The sequence below is a fragment of the Sus scrofa genome, chromosome 3 (assembly GCF_000003025.6).
Source record: "Sus scrofa isolate TJ Tabasco breed Duroc chromosome 3, Sscrofa11.1, whole genome shotgun sequence".
In the NCBI taxonomy this organism is placed as follows: Eukaryota; Metazoa; Chordata; class Mammalia; order Artiodactyla; family Suidae; genus Sus; species Sus scrofa.
In genome coordinates this window covers 54794543-54813150 of record NC_010445.4, presented here as the reverse complement: position 1 = coordinate 54813150, position 18608 = coordinate 54794543, and the positions used below count along the sequence as shown (strand labels likewise).

Below are 18608 nucleotides of genomic sequence, written 5' to 3'. Positions count from 1 at the left end.
AAGTCCAGGACCAGATGGTTTCACAGGTGAACTCTACCAATAATTTACAGAAGAGTTAACACCTTTCCCTTTGAAACTATTCCAAAAAATTGCAGAGGAAGGAACACTTCCAAACTCATCTATGAGCCCACCATCATCCTGATACCAGACAAAAATATCACACCTGAAACACTAATACAACACTGTAAATTAACGATAATGCAATAAAAAATTTTAACAAATTGTTAGATAAAAATAAAATGTACATAAATTGTTGTTATTATAAGCTGTGATGACATCAGAACTCCTTTCGAGTATATGACTTTATGACTTGAGGCTCCTGCCTCAGACCCTACACAAAACAGTGTTCAAAGAAGACAGTACATGTGGACGCACAGTGGCTAAAACTTCTGAACATGAACACAACTGCCAACAGCACACAACAGACAGCAGCCAGGAATCACTCCTCAGCCCAAAGAGCCTAACCTGCACAGTAGCTGGTGGTTGCCCTCATTTTGGTTGTTCTGTGACATACATACAGGCCCTCATCCCTGCAATCTACCACATCTGTTAGCAGTCTTCATAGTGCCAATGACAGGGGTTACTTGTTTACTCTTAGGCTTCCCCTGAACGTGTGTCCCTCGAGTGCAGGAACCATGACTGTCTTGTTCATTTCCACACGGCTGCACAAGGCAGGTGCTCAGCAGCATTGCTGAAAAGACAGCTTCAATGAACCACAGACTTCTGCCTGGAGTTCACCCCTCTAGCAAAAGTGGAGTACAAGTGGTACTAAAACCTCCATTCTCAAAATACTTATTCACTTACAAGTTAGGCCACACAGCACTGACTCTAAAGTGGAGTCTTTAAGAACCTGAGGGGTTTCAATTCCTAGCAAACTGTGTGGCCCTCAGGCCTCAGTTTTCTCACATGTAAGCTGGGGATGACAACAGTGCCTCAGAAGGCTATTAGAAGAGCTAACAATTACAAACTGCTACGAAAAGCACCATGCATGTAGTAACAACTCCGTGTCACCTACTATGTGCATGAGCGCCAGGATAACCACCTCCAGCCCAAAGCAGGAAGAAGCCAGGAATGCCAGGGCTGAGGCCACTCTCGTATTGCCCACCCTCCAGTACCTTTTCTTCCAAAAGTGTCTTTGAGGCACTAACAAGGAGTAAGCAAATCAAAAACCAAACAAAACAGAAAAATTACACAGGGAAATTCTAACCTCCACATCTCTACAAGAGATGTTACACTGCAGAAAATGTCAGAACTAAAAAGCTTTTGGAGACCAAATAGCCACTCATTTCCCACATTGGTATAAACAAGCTTAATGAAGCTAAACTGGACTGATTCAAATAGTAAGTTAATAAAATTAACACCCCTCAACTCTATTTACACCCTCATTGTACTATTTTTAAATACACTGTTTTGGTTGTTTTTTTTTTTTAAAAAAGCAACCTAACCAACAAAAATCATCCAGAGACATTTTGATTAAGAGCCTGTCTCTGAGGCTCAGCAGCTCTCAAATAAGACTTTTACCACAAGAAAAAAAACAGCACTGGTTCTAACAAAAGATTGATTTATTATCTATCTATCTATCTGGCTATCTATTGTCATGCCTGGGAAATGCCTGGGCCAGGGATCTAACCCACACCACAGCAGTGATCTAAGCCACAGTAGTAGCAATGCCAGAGATCCTTAACCTGCTAGGCCACAAGGGAACTCCAAACCTTTTTTTTTTTTAATGGCTACACCCACCGCATATAGAAGTTCCCAGGCTAGGGGTCTAATCTGAGCTGCAGCTGTAGGCCTATGCCACAGCCTGCAGCAATATCAGATCTTTAACCCACTGAGCAAGGCCAAGGAACCCACATCCTTGTGGACACTATGTCGAGTTCTTAACCCACTGAGTCACAAAGGGAACTCCAAAAGATTTTTTTTTCCCCCAAGGGACATTCACCAATCAAATTATTTTCCTTAAAGTTCTACTAAACTTTTTAAACAAGAACATTATTTATTCATTAATGCATTTTAAAAGTTTCTTATATATGGCATCAATTATATAGGCAGAAAAACTTATAGAAAAGCAAATCAAAGAATGGAGAGATTAAGGCAACTTTCCAAAGTCAGACACAGCTTGTGGGGCAGGTGCAATCAGGCTCCTGACTGTGTCTCCATAACCTCATATCTGATCAGCCTTCACAGGCTGCAGCCCTGGACCAGGAGGCCTGGTTTCCAGGTGTAGTTTAACACTAAAGAGTCATGACATCTTGGGCAGCTAACTCATCTCACTAGCTTCAGTGTCCTCATTTGCAAAATGAGAGGCATGACTAGATGATATTTAAGATCCCTTACAAAGCTATTGTACAATTCTAAGCACTAAAACCATTATGCCCAGCAAACAAAATGTGAAGATTATTTTCCCTCACAAACTTGTGAGGAAAAGCAAAGCAGGTCCTATCACACTCAATTTTATGGATAAAGGAAATAAAGCAGGAAAACGTAAAGAAGGAAAAAAATACATATACATAAATTAGCACGACATAGGAAAAAAATAAGTCAATAACTCACTTATCTTGATTATTAAATAAACCACAATGTCTGGTACACATAACAGTACAAAATTTAACAAGTTTAAAGTCACACAACAGAAAGTACTTAGAAGCAAGTACTGTCTCCACTCCAATGAAATGTGGCATTAGGAAAACAGTGGACAGAAGAGCAAAGTCCTGAGCGTTGGTGCAGATGTGCCATCACTAGTTGGCTGACACTGAGCAGCTTCCCACCTTCCAATAGTAAAGAAGGAACGCTCAACTTGAAGACTTAAAGTTCCTCCCAACTCCAGGATTCTCTGAGCCTGGGGTCTAAAACAAGGCCATCGGAGTTCCTGCTGTGGTGCAGCGGAAACAAATCCAACTAGGAACCATGAGGTTGCGGGTTCAATCCCTGGACTCGCTCAGTGGGTTAAGGAGCCGGCGTTGCCGTGAGCTACGGTGTAGGTTGCAGACGCGGCTCCAAGCTGGCATTGCTATGTCTCTGGCATAGGCGGGCAGCTACAGCTCTGATTAGACCCTTAGCCTGGGAACCTCCATATGCCTCAGGTGTGGCCCTACAAAGGACAAAAGACTAAATAAATAAATAAAACAAGGCCAGCAAACTAGGGCTCTTGAACCAAACCGGGCTCACTTGTTTCATAAAGTTTTACTGGAGGAGCTGCTTTTGTTCATTTACTGCTTTAGGGCCACGACAGCAGGGCTGAGTACCTGGGACAGAGTGTAAGGCCCAAAAGCTCTGGCCCTTCACGGAAAACGTTTGCCAACCTCTGATCTAAAAATACAGCCAGACTCCCACTTCAAGGACACTAAAACAAAATATATACTGTACTTGTTTTAAGTATTTTCCTATCCACTACTTCAGATACTGCTCAGAGAGCACAGGGTAAAAGTTATGCTACAGTCGCACAGGACCTCAAAAAATCTCAGTGACTCACAAGTTTATTTTTCGCTCATGAAGCACATTCATCTACATTCCCACTTGTCCCTGGACCTATGGCTCCGTGTCATCTTTACTCTGGGATCCAGGCTGATGGAGCAGCCTGTCTGGAACACTGCCGGTCATTGCGGCAAAGAAAAAGAGGGTGTAAAGAAGCACAACCTGGCCTTAGAGCTTCATCCCCAAAGTGAGGCAGACTGTCTCTGCTCACACTGCCACACCTGATGTCAACAAGCAGGGAAGTATAATCCTCCCCTAGGGAGGGGAAGCAGATTTTCCAGGAACAAAATTCAATCCACCACACACTATGATTCAAAAAATTTACGTAGGTAATTTAGTTTCCTTATTTCTGCAACCTATCTTATCAAGTATATTTTTAGACCAAAGTCTTGAGCCTAAAAGAAAAAAAAAAGGCTCTGATGTAATTCCATCTTTCCCAAGACAAATAATACCAAATTAGAGAATTAAAGGTTATTCTCTAGTCTAGGAAAAACATCCCTAGAATGAAAAATTTGGAAAGCAGAAGACATCACTCATAGTTCCATGCCCAAGGAAAGTTAACACTGTATTTGCTTCTAGCATTTTTTCTGTGCTTTCCTGAGAGTTTGATCTCCTCTACTTTTCATTTTCTACCCTTTCTCATTTACCAAAAATTTTCCTTTAAGTGTTACAAATTAACCAGTTACCTTTTTAATTGTTTTAAGTCACCCTGTAGATGATACAATTTAGAACTAAATTTCTATTCTTATACAATGCTTTACTTTTAATTAATAAAACAATGTGGTAAGATATTCTTTTATATAAACTTTCTATCAGAGGGCTGACTAGGCTTACTGCCTTAGAATACATACTCTTAGAAGAATTAATGAGTCCAAGATTTTAAGTACAGTAAAGGCTCTTCATATGGTTGCTATATTGTCAATTTCCAAAGCTAGTAACAACTTATACTCTTGATCCAGCAATGGAGTGGCCAGTTCATCCTGTAATAGGTACAATCATGTACCCATAATAGGTACAATCATGTAATAATTTTTACAACTAAATAAACTTTGCTAAAAAAACCTATCCCACTTCATCAGATACCTCCCCATTAGTGAAGCTGAACTTATTCCATGTTTGTTACCCAGGTCTATTCCCTGAAATAAGACTGTTTCTGAAATCTGCTTTTTAATCTATTGGGATCTTGGGGTTTCATCTCCAATTATTTTGAATGTAGAAGCTTTTTTCCAGTCCTCTAATTTGTTGCAATAAATTACACTGACTAATCGTACCCTTTCTCTCACTGATCTGTGGAAAACCCCTTTATAACTTAAATATTTAATGTAGTGTAGGTCGCAGATGCGGCTCGGATCCTGTGTTGCTGTGGCTGTGGTGTAGGTGGGTGGCTATGGCTCTGATTGGACCCCCAGCCTGGGAACCTCCATATGCCTCGGGAGTGGCCCTAGAAAAGGCAAAAAGACAAAATAATAATAATAATAACGTAGTACTAAAGTGCTAGGCTGGTCTATAAATATTAACTCACTTGATTTATGATACATAATATGTATTGATATACCTAATTTATATTTTAAATTTATAAACACAGAACTTATTTCTAAGCTACTCTAAACCACATATCTGCCTAGTCTTACACCCATTACACAAGTTTTGGTTGCCTGCAGCTTCCTGTAACAGGTTCTGAGATGTCAGAGCTAGTTACTTTTGCCTTACTGTTCTTTTCATTGGTTTTAGCTGGTCCCACCTTCTTTCTGAGGTAGACTATTAGGGGTTAAGTAAAATATAAACCAGGTAATTTTTGCAGCAAGTTGGCTGGTAGCAAATGGTATTACAATGATAAGATTGTTTGGTTTAAAGAAGCAACACTACTGCAATAAAAGGATTCTGAAATCCTAAAAATTCAAACTACTCAGTAGAACTTACACAAAATAATGATGAGTGTTCCTAGGAGTTCCTTTCGTGGCTCAGTGGTTAGTGAACCTGACTAGCATTCATGAGGACTCAAATTCGATCCCTGGCCTCATTCAGTGGGTTAAGGATCCGGTGTTGCTGTGAACTGTGCTGTAGGTCACAGACACAGCTTGGATCATACTTTGTCGTGGCTGTGGTGTAGGCTGGCGGTTATAGCTCTGATCAGACTCCTAGCCTGGGAACCTCCATATGCCTTGGGTATGGCCCTAAAAAGACCAAAAAAAAAAAAAAAAAAAGACCAAAAAAATGATGAGTGTTCCTAACAACAATGAAGGCACTCTGAAATACTGTAGCATCTTCTGAATCAAAGTTTAAAGTTATATTCCGTAACAGTCCTACTGTTACTTTTATAGACCATTCTTTGAGAATATTTAGCATGCAATCAAATTTCAGGCTTAACTAAAACCAACCACAGTAAGTAACAGAGAGTTAAGCACAGTAAAGGTAAAAGGTACATATTAAATGCAGGACCCCAGTTTAGGCCTACAGCTCTGCAAGGGAAATTCCACCACAGCAAAGGCCATCACAGAACATCTGAACAGCCACTGAAAACCACTGTCATTTTTCAGGGCACAGCTTATTATAAAAAAAAGGTTTGCTCATCTGGTTAAAACACATTCTATAAACAAAATTTTTAAACCTTGTACAAAAGCTTTCCTTGATCTCTATTAAGGCCCCACTGCATTATCTCTGATCCACGTTTGGCCAGTGGATACTACAGAAAATGGGCTTTCAGATGCTGAAAAACCTAATACATAAATAAGACCTGACAATACAAAACAAAACTCAGCTGTCGAAAATAAATGTTTCTAGTAATAATGCTATGAAATGTTTATACTATGGGCTGGTTTTAGGGAAGGAGGCAAATCTAATTTAACTGGGCCTTAATGGATGAACAGAATTCCAGTCACAAAAGTGAGGGAAGAATTTTCATCAGAGCAAGAGCACAAACAGCAGCACAGAAATGAGTAAGTAGAAAGAAATCTGAAATGTCAGAATAGTTCTGTTGATCAAAATTAGACTCATGGGAGTACCTGTTGTGGTGCAGCAGAAACAAATCCAACTAGTATCCATGAGGATATGAGTTCAAGCCCTGGCCTCACTCAGTGGGTGGGGGATCTAGCATTGCCATGAGCTGTGGTGTAGGCTGCAGGTATGGCTCCGATCCCCTGTTGCTGTGGCTGTAGTGTAGGCCAGCAGCTGTAGCTCTGATTTGATCCCTAGCCTGGGAATTTCCATATGCCATGGGTGTGGCCCTAAAAAGCAAAACAAACTAACGAACAAAACAAAACAAGACAAAAAGCAAAATTAGACTCATAGTTAAAAGGGAGGTTAGGATAAGAATGCCTTTACCCATTTTCATCTAGAAAATGCCAACTTACCCAAGACCAGTTTAAAAAGTCAGTTCTTCTATGAAGGATTCACTCTAACTCCAAAGGCAATTCCTTCTCCTCTGTGTTACCACCTGTTTGCCTCTGTTCATGTCTAATGCCCAGAGATCAACATTCTCCATCACGAAATCTCTATCCATACATGTCCACACACAAGCAGCAGTCAAAATATATGTAATTAATTAATGTAGAGTAAAATGGGATGGAAGGTCCAAAGACTGGAAAACTTAAAGATTTCAATTCTCCCTAAACTGAACTATAGGTTTAATGTAATTCCCATCAAAATCCCAGCAAAGTATTTCTTTTGCACACACAGAAAAGCTTCTTCTAAAATTTATGTGGAAAAGCACAGGCCCTAGAAATGAGCTGAAAACAGTCTTGACAAAGAAGAATAAAATGGCAATAATCACCCTATCTGATAATAAGGCTTACTATACAGGCACAGTAATCAAGACCACGTGGTCCTGACGAAGAGGAAAGAACTGGGAACCCAGAAACAGGCCCAATTTATTTTTGGCAAAAGTACAAAAGTCATGCAATGGAGGAAGAACAGCCTTTTCAACAAATGGTGCTAAAGCAACTGGATATCCACAGGCCACCAAAAACAAACAAAAATATTCAAAATGAACCGTGAACTTAAACATAAATCTACAACTTTTAGAAAAAAAAAATTGGGGAATATCTTTGGGACTTAGTCCTAAGCAAAGACTTCTGACTTGAAAGCACAATCCATAAAAGGAAGAAAACTGATAAACTGGACTTCATCAAAATTAAAAACTTTTGCAGAGTCTCTGTTGTGGCACAGCGGTTAAGGACCTGACACTGTCTCTGTGAGGATGCAGGTCTGATCCCTGGCCTCACTAAGTGGGTTAAGGATCTGGTGTTGCCATAAGCGGCGGCAAAGATCACAGAAGAGGCTCAGATCCAGTGTTGCCGTAGCTGTGGCATAAACCTCAGCTACAGCTCTGAGACGCCAGCCCAGGAATTTCCACATGCCACAAGTGCAGCTGTTAAAAACAAAAAAAAAAAAAAGGGAGAAACTTTTGCTCTGCAAAAGACTGCGAGCGTGAAAGACAAACTACAGACTGGAAGATAATAACTGCAAATCACATATCTAACACTGGTGTAGTATCTAAAACATATTTTAAAACTCTCAAAATTCAACAGTAAGAAAAAACAAACACGCAATCCAACCAGAAAACAGGTGAAAGACAAATACAGACATTTCACGTGCACAGAAAAGGATCTACTGGTAGCAAATAAACACATAAAAGGATGCTGAACATCATTAGCCATGAGGCAAATGCAAATTAAAACTCTCATGAGATAACTCTACATATGTTAGAATCTCTAAATTAAAATCAACAAAAACCAACCTGTCTTTACAAAATGCTGGTGAGGTTGTGAAACTAGTGGAATACAAATTAAAACCATGATGAGATATTACCACAGCATTCCTATTAAAATGTTTAAAATAAAAATCACTAAATGCTAATAAGGATGCAAAGAAACTGATCGCTCATAAACTGCTAGTCAGAATGTACATAGTACAGCCACTTGTGAAACAGTTCAGCAATTTCTTAAAAAAGTATACATACAACTACCATACAACCCAGCAATTACACACTTATGTTTACACAAAAACCTGTAAAGACATGTTCATAGCCAAAAAGAGGAAATAATCAGAGTCTCATCATGGTTAGTGGAAACAAATCTGACTAGCATTCATGAGGACACAGGTTAGATCTCTGGCCTCACTCAGTGGGTTAAAGATCTGGTATTGCCATGAGCTGTGGTGTAGGTCACAGATGCGGCTCAAATCTGGCATTGCTGTGGCTGTGGTGTAGACGAGCAGCTATAGCTCCGATTTGACCCCTATCCTGGGAACATCCATATGCGGCAGGAGCGGCCCTTTAAAAAACAAAAACAACCAAAAAAGGAAATAACCCAGATATTCTGATATTCTTAAACAGGTGAACAGTTAAACTGTGAAACATCCATATAATAGAATACAACCAGTAATGAAAAGGAAAAAACTACTGATACACACCACTAAGATGACTCTTCTCATTATTATGCTGAGTAAAAAGAAGTCAATTCTGAAGGTTATACAATGTATATTTTATTCATGTAGTATTTGTGGAATGAAGGCCAGACTAGTAGTTGCCAGCAGTTAAAGAGCAGCTGAGAGCAGAAGGGAAGTGGTGTCACTATTAAAGGGAAGCAGGAGGGAACCTCATGTAAAAATGTTCTGTATCCATCCTGACTGCATCAATGTCAGCTTCCAGGATGACATACTACTACTATCTGTTTTTGTTTTTTTTTCCATCTTTTTAGGGCTGCACCCACTACATATGGAATTCCCAGGCTAGGGGTTGAATCAAGAGCTATAGCTGCCCGGCCTAAACCACAGCCACAGCAACTCGGGATCCAAGCCCCATCTACAACCTTCACCACAGCTCATGGCATCACCAGATACTTAACCCACTGAGCGAAGCCAGGGATTGAACCTACATCCTCAAAGACACTAGTCAGCTTCGTTACCTCTGAGCCACGACAGGAAACTCCTGACATACTACCATTTTTTTTTAAGATGTTACCATTAGGGGAACCTGGGCTAAGGTTCATGGTCTCTCATTGTATTTTTTCCTTCAACTGCATGTGAATCCACAGTCAAAACATTTTTTATTAAAAAAAAAAAAAAAAAAAAAAAAAAAAAAAAAAAAAAAGGGATGAGCAATTCCCACTGTGGCGCGACAGGATCAGTGGTGTCTCTGCAGCACCAGGACACGGGTTCAATCCCCAACCTGGCACAGTGGGTTGAAGGATCTGGCGCAGGCTGCAACTGTGGTTCGGATCTGATCCCTGGCCTGGGAACTCCATATGACACAGGGTGGCCAAAAAAAGGGGAGGGGGGTGGATGAAAGGAAAAGAAGTTAACCTTACAAGGGAAAAGATGCTATTTAGAGAGAAGACAGAATAAGTTAACAGAAGCAGAGTATCCAGAAGATGGGGGATTTTATCTCAAAAATCAAGTTCAAAGCTAACTGCACTGGAAGGGATGGGAAGTACCAAAGTTCAGGTGGCAGAACTGAGAGCTTTACAGAATCAAGAAAACCTGGAATATCGGCTATAGCTTGTGAGGAGCACGATTAAAAATCAACAGTAACACAGTATTCCCTACTTGTCTCATCGCAACTAAAGCACTATACTTGCTGATTCATTAAAGAGACTGTTAGATTCCGTTTTACCTATAAAGCTGCAATGTGTGCACTAAAACTGGCAATATTTCTAAAAAAATTCTATCACTATAATTTGCATGTGTCCCTATGAAATTCAACACAATGGAACTTTACTTGTAGAGTTATAATGTAATCCTAACAACAAGAACAAAGGAGCTCCCTTTGTTCAGCAGGTTAAGGATCTTGCATTGTTACTGCTGTGGTGTGGGTTTGATCCTTGGCCCTAAGAACTTCCACATGCCACAGGTGCCAAAAAAAATTAATATTTTACCCCTGGCTTTAAAAAAGGATAGACAGTAAGGGGTACAAATTAAATGGGTCCAAAGGAGAAAACGTCTTAAGGTCATACAAAAATTAGTGATGAAATAAATAAGAATCCCAAATTCTCATAGTAATGATCACCACAATATTCATTCCCCCATGCCACACACACACAAAGAATCTTTTTTTCTTCCTCTTATGTTAAAAAGAAATTCACCTCCCCCGTGAGTTGGGGGGTTCCATAAATGGCTGATATAACAAGCAGTGTTTCTTTTTATTAGCATTTTTAATCCTTTATAATGCATCCCAGGAAAGTCTGAGAAGCTTGAATGGTCTAAGATACCTAATTATAAAAGCTACATGTGACGTTTTCCAAACTTGCACCGGCAGTCATTTTAAGACGATATTCTTAGACTAAACTGTCAATGATGCCTCATAAAACTCGACAAGGCAAATGTTAACTAAAACTTAACTGCAATCAACAAATACTCCGAGTGGTTATGACCAGTCACTGCAGAGGCACCAAGGAGTAATGAAGAAGCGAAAGCGCAGCTCTTGTTCTTGTTTATCCATAGGCAATTCAATACAATCTAATAAATGCTAAGATGTGAAGAAATTCCAGGCGCCACAGCCCCCCAGAACTGGGAGAAGTCACCTCCAGCAGCAGGAAGACAATCAGATAGCCAAGGGGAGGTGATAAATGGAGACCTCAAAGATGAGCATATTAGCAGCCAACTTGAGAAGTGTAAAGGAAAAAACATAACAGATGGACACAAATATTTACAGTCATTCACCTGGAAAAACACAATAAAATCATCTTAAGAGGAAGGGAATCCTCAAGAGAATGAAGAGAAAACTAACAGCCAATAGACAAGTGGTAACCGACAGTGCAGATCAGAGAAAGATTCAATCTGAGAGGTAAGCCAGTTGTGTGTTTGCCCAGAGGAGGGTGCCTGGTGCCAGAAACCCAGAGAGACTCATGAAGCAGAGGCAGGCACTGGGCACCCCCAAGAGCAGACCTGTGGACAGGTGGTAAAACAGGAAGCTCATGGCTAAATTCTAAATTACAATTCCAGATCTCCTCCCTATCTCACAGGGAAAAACTATCCTGTCCCTTTCAGACACTGGACTCAATGATAACAGTCGAGGTGGGGGGAGAGAGGAGAAAGGGATGTAGAGGAGAAAAAAAATAGAACAGGAGCATTGAAGGGCACTCTACTGCCTAAACAGAATTCTGGCCCTTTCCTCCCCTCCTGGCAACCAGAATGCAGCAGCTGGATTTACACCCTTCTCTAGGCAAGACTCTGGGAAATCTGACACACACACCACACCTCCTCCTCTACCAGCCCCAAAGGACCTCCGGTAATGACAGCAGAAGAGTTACCAATAAAATGGCCCTACCAGATCCCATGCTATTCAAGCTCACAGTTTACAAGCCCTCACAAATGTGTGGTGAGCTAGTTGAAGTAGGAGGACCACAATTTTTCACTGTAAACCTCATTTGACTTTTAAAAACTAGATGCTTTGATAAAAATTAAAATAAGACGGGGGCAGGTACGGGAGGGATGGAAAGAAACTAGGAAGGAGGAGTGTCCAAGCAGAGGATTTTACCTTTGACTTCCTTACGCAGAAGATAAAGAATTAAAAACAACTGAAAACAAATCACTGTCGATCCTAATAAAAGTACATGTCAAAATATGGTACCTAAGAATAAAAAGTACTCAACCTGTATATCCATTCACATAGATGGCAACTCCACTAAAAATCGTAGATGTGGTCCCATCCTTCTGTATAGCAGCATCTGATCGAAACTGTTGCTCCAATTTCTGGACCTTGGCAGCCATATACCCACCCTAGAATTAAAGAAAAAGGAAGCCAATCACATGTTTTATTTTCTTGCCAGACTGTTTCTCTTTTTTTTAAATTCTTATTTTAAAAAAATAATAAAAGGCTTTATTCTGTGCTAGTGACCAAGGCATGATTACCCATGACATGAGGTACAATACGCATGAATCAGAACACAGGGCAATAAAACCTCAGGTCAAGAGAGGCTCTTCCTTATGTCAACTCAATTCTGAGTATTACATGTTTTCAGTGGTAAAAGAAAAAGTTAAGTCAAGAGTAACGAATTTAACATCACAAAACAGTGATCTTATTTACAAAGTCAAGCAAAAAATTAGACTGAAGTTTAAACCAATAAAAATTTGACAAGTGGTCAATGAGAGTGTATTTTAGACTGGCTTCCACTATCTTCTGTGTACAGGAAGCTAAAGATTAATAACTTCAGGTAAACTGAAGCAGTCTGACAAATCAGTAGTCCTTCATAGACACACATAAGAATACAGCAAATGATTCAATGGCTAAATTCTGGATCTAATCAATCTATTTGAGAGTAATACTAATTTTCATAACACCAATCTTAAAAAATATAAAAACATTATAATTTTTGCTAAAAACCTTTACAAAGCTATGACTTCAGATACAGCTTTCCTGAACATTGAAATAATTAAGCTTATAGCATGGGCAACTATATCTAGTCACTTATGATGGAGCATGATAATGTGAGAAAAAAGAATGTATACGTGTGTATGTGAGTGGGCCACCTTGCTATACAACAGAAAATGGACAAAACACCATAAACCAGCTATAATGAAAAAAATAAAAAATCATTAAAAAATAATTACCTTTCACCAATTTAAATGATCAATTAAGTCTTTACTAATTTTACTTTATTAAGAACATTTTTAAAATAAAGCTGTAGGTGTCTAGAAGTGGTATTTATATTTTTCCAAACTGGAAATGATTTCACTTTTTGATTATTCAAATATTACATGCTATCAAAAATATTTTTTTTCAGAAAATACAAAGAAGAAAATTTAAATTAGCTGTGATCCCATTCATTGTTAACATTTCGGGATCTTAACTTTCAAAGTTCATTTCTGTGCCTCAGAACAGAGAGGTTTTACACAGACAGGATCATACGTAACATTCCTTTATAATACATGCTCTTTGTCAAGGCCATCTTGCCAGGTTAAGAAATAAACAGCAGATGATAGGTGCATACTATCCCACTGCACAGAGATAACTTACTTGACAAATCCCTTATCACTGGATATCTGTGTTCTCCTGTTTCTCAGTATCATTAGCAATGTCGCAATAAAATTATCATACAAGTCAATTTTGCGCACCAGAACACTTATTTCCTCAGGACAAAATTTCTCAAAGTTTAAGCTTTCAGCACATTGTGAAAACACAGAGTTGGTGTCTCAAGTGATTTACAATTTAGAAAATGCCTTAAACCACATTATAAACTAAAATAATGAAAAATACCTAGACAGTTCAATATAATTATTTTTATTCTTTTAAAACACACCCATTTTTCCCAGCTGTCTTCAGCTCGCTTCCTCCATCCACCTCGTCTCATGGTGGAGCGTCTGTATTAAAGAAAAAGAAATATGTCATTTTCCTAACACAGTGTACTACTAATTGACATTTTATTTCAATATCAAGAGAAACAAGAAAATAAATCCAAATGTTCCATTCGGAAAGTTCAAGGTATATCATTTCCCTGCTTCACAAGTGAAGTTTGTTCCCCCACAACTCCTTACAGATAAGTTTTAATTATAACTATTTAAAATAGTTATAAATAAAATAGCAGAAATGAATCTGACCAGCATCCATGAGGATGAAGGTCTGATCTCTGGCCTCCCTCAGGGGATTAAGGATCCGATGTTGCAGTGAGCTGTGGTGCAGGTTGCAGACACAGCCTGGATGTGGCATTGCTGTGGCTGTGGTGTAGGCCGGCAGCTACAGCTCCAATCTGACCCCCAGCCTGGGAACCCCCATAGGCCACAGGTGTGCCCCTTAAAAAAGAAAAAATTAATTTTAATAGGAAAAAACTTTTATGCATCTTTGAGCATCACTCCTAACACCCACATACATAAAACATCACCAAATCCAACTAACATACTGTGCTTACTTGCTGACAGTAATTAGTGTTAACAGAACCTAAGGAAACATTTTCCTTCATGAATGGCCCTATAATGTGGCTCTTTAATTCTGTCTTTGCTATTACATCCTGAACACGTAAGAGTGCATTCATAGTATAATTCATCTATTATGCAAAAATCCTGAAAGAGGTCAATCAAAGCAATACGACTAGGGGACATGATGCAGAAAGATTATCACCGATAATAAATTAATAAGCCTGGCATTCCTTATGGCAACACACGATCAGCTGTACCATAAAGCCACCAAAATGGCTCATCTCAAGTATCGGTTGGCTTAGTAACAAGCAGGGTAGAAATCAAAGCAGGCATTAAATGAAACTCCTTGTAAAGTCAAATTCTTCTAACCCAAGTGGCTCCATCTTGGGACATGACTGTGTTATTCTTCACAAAATTAATATCTCCATTTAAGCATTTTTCGTCTAGTAACCATATAGGTTAATAGCAAATGGTTACCATATGCCACTGGAGAAGGCTTACACATTATCTAAGTTAAATTGAATTTGATATGGTTTAAAAGAATCTTTTACTGAGTAACACCTTAAAACAGCCAGACTTTTCCATACACATCAGCAGATATTTTCTTTCGAATATTTCTATTCTTAGTATAAATACAATATTTAGTTTCTCCATGCTGACTTTACATTAATTATGATTTTTTTCTGTCTGCCTTTTTTTTTTTTTTTTTTACCTTTTCTAGGGCCACTCCCAAGGCATATGGAGGTTTCCAGGCTAGGGGTCTAATCAGAGCTGCAGATGCCGGCCTACACCAGAGTTACAGCAACGTGGGAAGCCACAGCAACACAGGATCTGAGCCAAGTCCCTGACCTACACCACAGCTCACAGCAACGCCGGATCCTTAACCACTGAGCAAGGCCAGGGATCGAATCCGCAACCTCATGGTTCCTAGTCAGATTTGTTAATCACTGCGCCATGATGGGAACTCCTGTGCGCTCTTAAAAGGTACCTGAAAGACACGCAGAAAGAGTCCAACAGAGAAACAAGGGGACAGTAGAAAGAGCTCAGAGAACAGGAGGCAAAGTGATAACCCCATCCAGTGTGGTAGAGGCCAGAGGAGAATGGGGCTGTTTTCTTTCATTTTGCCTTTTACATGTGACAATGTAAGGGTGTGGCTACCCAATGTGTTCGTCCAGAAGCCCAGGACTGCCATTTTGCCCAGGACAAAAAAACAAACAAACAAAAAGACGACCCACAGAGACTCCAGATATGGGATTTTTTTTTTTTTTTTTTTTTTTGCTTTTTAGGGCCGCACCCATGGCATATGGAAGTTCCCAGGCTAGGGGGTGAGTCGGAGCTACAGCTGCCGGCCTACACCACAGCCATAGCAACGTAGGAGCTGAGCAGTGTTTGTGACCTACACCACAGATCAAGGCAATGCTGTATCCTTAACCCACTAAGCAAGGCCAGGGTAACCTCATGGTTCCTAGTCAGATTTGTTTCTGCTGCACCACGACGGGAACACCTAGATATGGGATTTAAGGTAAACTTTATTTTTTTCTTTTTCTTTTTTTTCTTCTTGGGGCCACACTCACAGCATATGGTGGTTCCCAGGCTAGGAGTCAAATTGGAGCTGCAGCTGCCAGCCTACGCCACAGCCACAGCCACAGCCACACCTGATCCAAGCTGCATCTGCAACCTACACCACAGCTCATGGCAACACAGGATCCGTAATGCACTGAGTGAGGCCAGGGAATGAACCTGCGTCCTCATGGATACTAGTCGGATTTGTTTCCATTGAGCAACGATGGGAACTCCTCAAGTAGACTTTAAAGTAACCAAGTTTATTCTGCTCAAAAACAGAAAGACAAATTCCAGAATATTGGAAGAACTGGGAAATACTAGAAATGACTAAATGGTAACTCTAGAATTGAAAGATACAGTATTAAAAATTAAGAGTTTAATAAACAGATAAAAGCAAAAAAAGAATAGCTGGAATAAGTCAGAAGAAAATGTCCAGACAAAGCACAAAGGAATGGAGCATATGGACATGAGGGCACAAGATACAGACGATACTGAGAGAGTTCAATTTAAACAAATTGGGGAGTAGGAGTTTCTGCTGTGGCTCAAAGGGATCAGCAGCATCTTGGCAGCACCAGGATGCAAGTTCAATCCCAAGCCCACACAATGGGTTAAGGATTCAGCATTGCCACAACTGCAGCTTTGGTTGCAAGCGCAGCTTGGATCTGACCCCTGGCCGGGAGACTCCACATGCCAGGGGGGTACGGTGGGGGGAGCCAAAAAATGAAGGGGAAAAAAAAATGGGGTGGGGAAGAAAAACAGAAGTTACATTTAAAGAAATAATGATTAAAGACATCAAGCCACAAATTCCAGAAGACTAATGAACCCCAAACAGGAAAAAATAGAAGCTATGTCTAGACACATAATAGTAAAACTATGAAAAACTAAAGTGGAAAAAAAAAATCTTAAAAGCTTCCATGGGTGGGAAAAATAAAGATTCTATTCAAAATACTCAAAGGAGCAGCAATTAAACAGACAGCTGCCTTTGCAACAGAAACAAGAGAGCCAGAAGACAACAGTGCTAAAAGATGATGATTACTTGGAGTTCCCTTTGTGGCACAGCAGTAATGAGCCCGATTAGGATCCATAAGGACCCTGGTTTGATCCCTGACCTTGCTCAGTGGGTTAAGGATCTGGTGTTGCTATGAGCTGTGGTGGAGGTCACAGATGTGACTTGGATCTGGCGTTGCTGTGTAGGCTGGCAGCTATAGCTCTGATTTTACTCCTAGCTTGGGAACCTCCATGTGCCATGGGTGTGGCCCTAAAAAGCAAAACAAAAAAAAAAGAAAAAAAAAAAAAGATTACTAATCTAGAACTGTACCTAGAGACAAATTCAGTCAGGAAAGATGAAATAAAGGCCAGGCAAATTAAGAGCTTAATGCCAGCAGCAAACCTGTCTAAAGAAAATTCTAAAGGAGATCCCTTAAGTAGAAGGAAAATTCTCTAAGGTGGAAGCTCAATACTAATGAAAACAAATGCAGCAAGTAAAACTACATACCTGGATAAATCAATGTTAAAAACTGAATAAAACTACAACAATCTGTTATTGTTTGCAGCATAATATAGAACATATGTGAATCAAAAAATTATAAATAGGAGTTCCCGTCGTGGCGCAGTGGTTAACGAATCCAACTAGGAACCATGAGGTTGTGGGTTCGGTCCCTGCCCTTGTTCAGTGGGTTAACGATCCGGCGTTGCCGTGAGCTGTGGTGTAGGTTGCAGACGTGGCTCGGATCCTGCGTTGCTGTGGCTCTGGCGTAGGCCGGTGGCTACAGCTCCGATTGGACCCCTAGCCTGGGAACCTCCATATGCTATGGGAGCGGCCCAAGTTAGCAAAAAAAGACAAAAAAAAAAAAAAAAAAAAAAAAAAATTATAAATAAAAGACTAGTGGTAGAGGAATTATTTCTAATCCAGGCTCTGCCTTTAACTGGCTTCATTAATATCTTGTAAATCTTCATCTCTCTGAGTCTCAATTACTTTATTATCTGAGTGGCTGACTACTAACCAGAGTTCCCTTTGGTGCGCTGCACAAGACACAGTGAACAACTCTTTTCAGAAACTAAATGTAAAAAATTAAGACTGCTATATCCACATACTTAAATAATGTACTGCAGCCTCAGAAATTTGATTATGTAACAACTTGGATGTTCTACATTTGTTTATTTACATGCATTTTTAAACGTATTCCAGAAAAGATGTAAGTCAGCTTGTCCAATCAAATTCATTAAATAATCCATGTATAGACTAAGATGGCCCATGACAGACAGTGGATTTGGGGTAAACATCTAACTGTAAATCTGGTCTTTGCTGAATACTACGGTGGCCAATTAACCAGCCCCGTCACTGCTGGATGACATCAATTGTCTAATTTTCTTCTGTCAGAGGGGAGATGCTAGAAGGTTTAGTATAATGCTGTAGAAATTACATTTCACAACACAATTATGGTGTTTAAGAAGTGATGCAGGAGTTCCCATCATGGCTCAGTGGTTAACGGATCCGATTAGGAACCATGAGGTTGTGGGTTTGATCCCTGGCCTCACTCAGTGGGTTAAGGATCCGGCACTGCCATGAGCTGTGGTTTTTAGGTTGAAGATGCGGCTCGGATTCCGTGTTGCTGTGGCTCTGGTGTAGGCCAGCGGCTATAGCTCTGATTTAGCCTGGGAAGCTCCATATGCCACGGGTGCAGCCCTAGAAAAGACAGAAAAAAAAAAAAAAAAAAAAAAGT

General features: G+C 39.9%; 1 protein-coding gene across 12 annotated transcripts in view; it reads right to left on the bottom strand.

Annotated features, from left to right (window-relative positions):
* REV1 (REV1, DNA directed polymerase) overlaps positions 1-18608 on the bottom strand; it is an 87103-nt gene that overhangs the window by 49554 nt on the left and 18941 nt on the right. For 11 of the 12 annotated variants that reach the window (XR_002342523.1, XR_002342524.1, XM_021087184.1 and 8 more), the window contains 2 exons: positions 13710-13770; positions 12063-12189 (listed from right to left, as the gene is read on the bottom strand). Coding sequence is in view for 10 of the 12 variants with exons in the window: in XM_021087184.1 (XP_020942843.1) it covers positions 12063-12189; positions 13710-13770 (188 nt within the window). In the remaining 2 variants the exon portion in view is untranslated. Of the gene's footprint in view, positions 1-12062; positions 12190-13709; positions 13771-15034; positions 15058-18608 lie in introns of those variants that run through there. The other variant, XM_021087183.1, reaches the window with a different exon arrangement.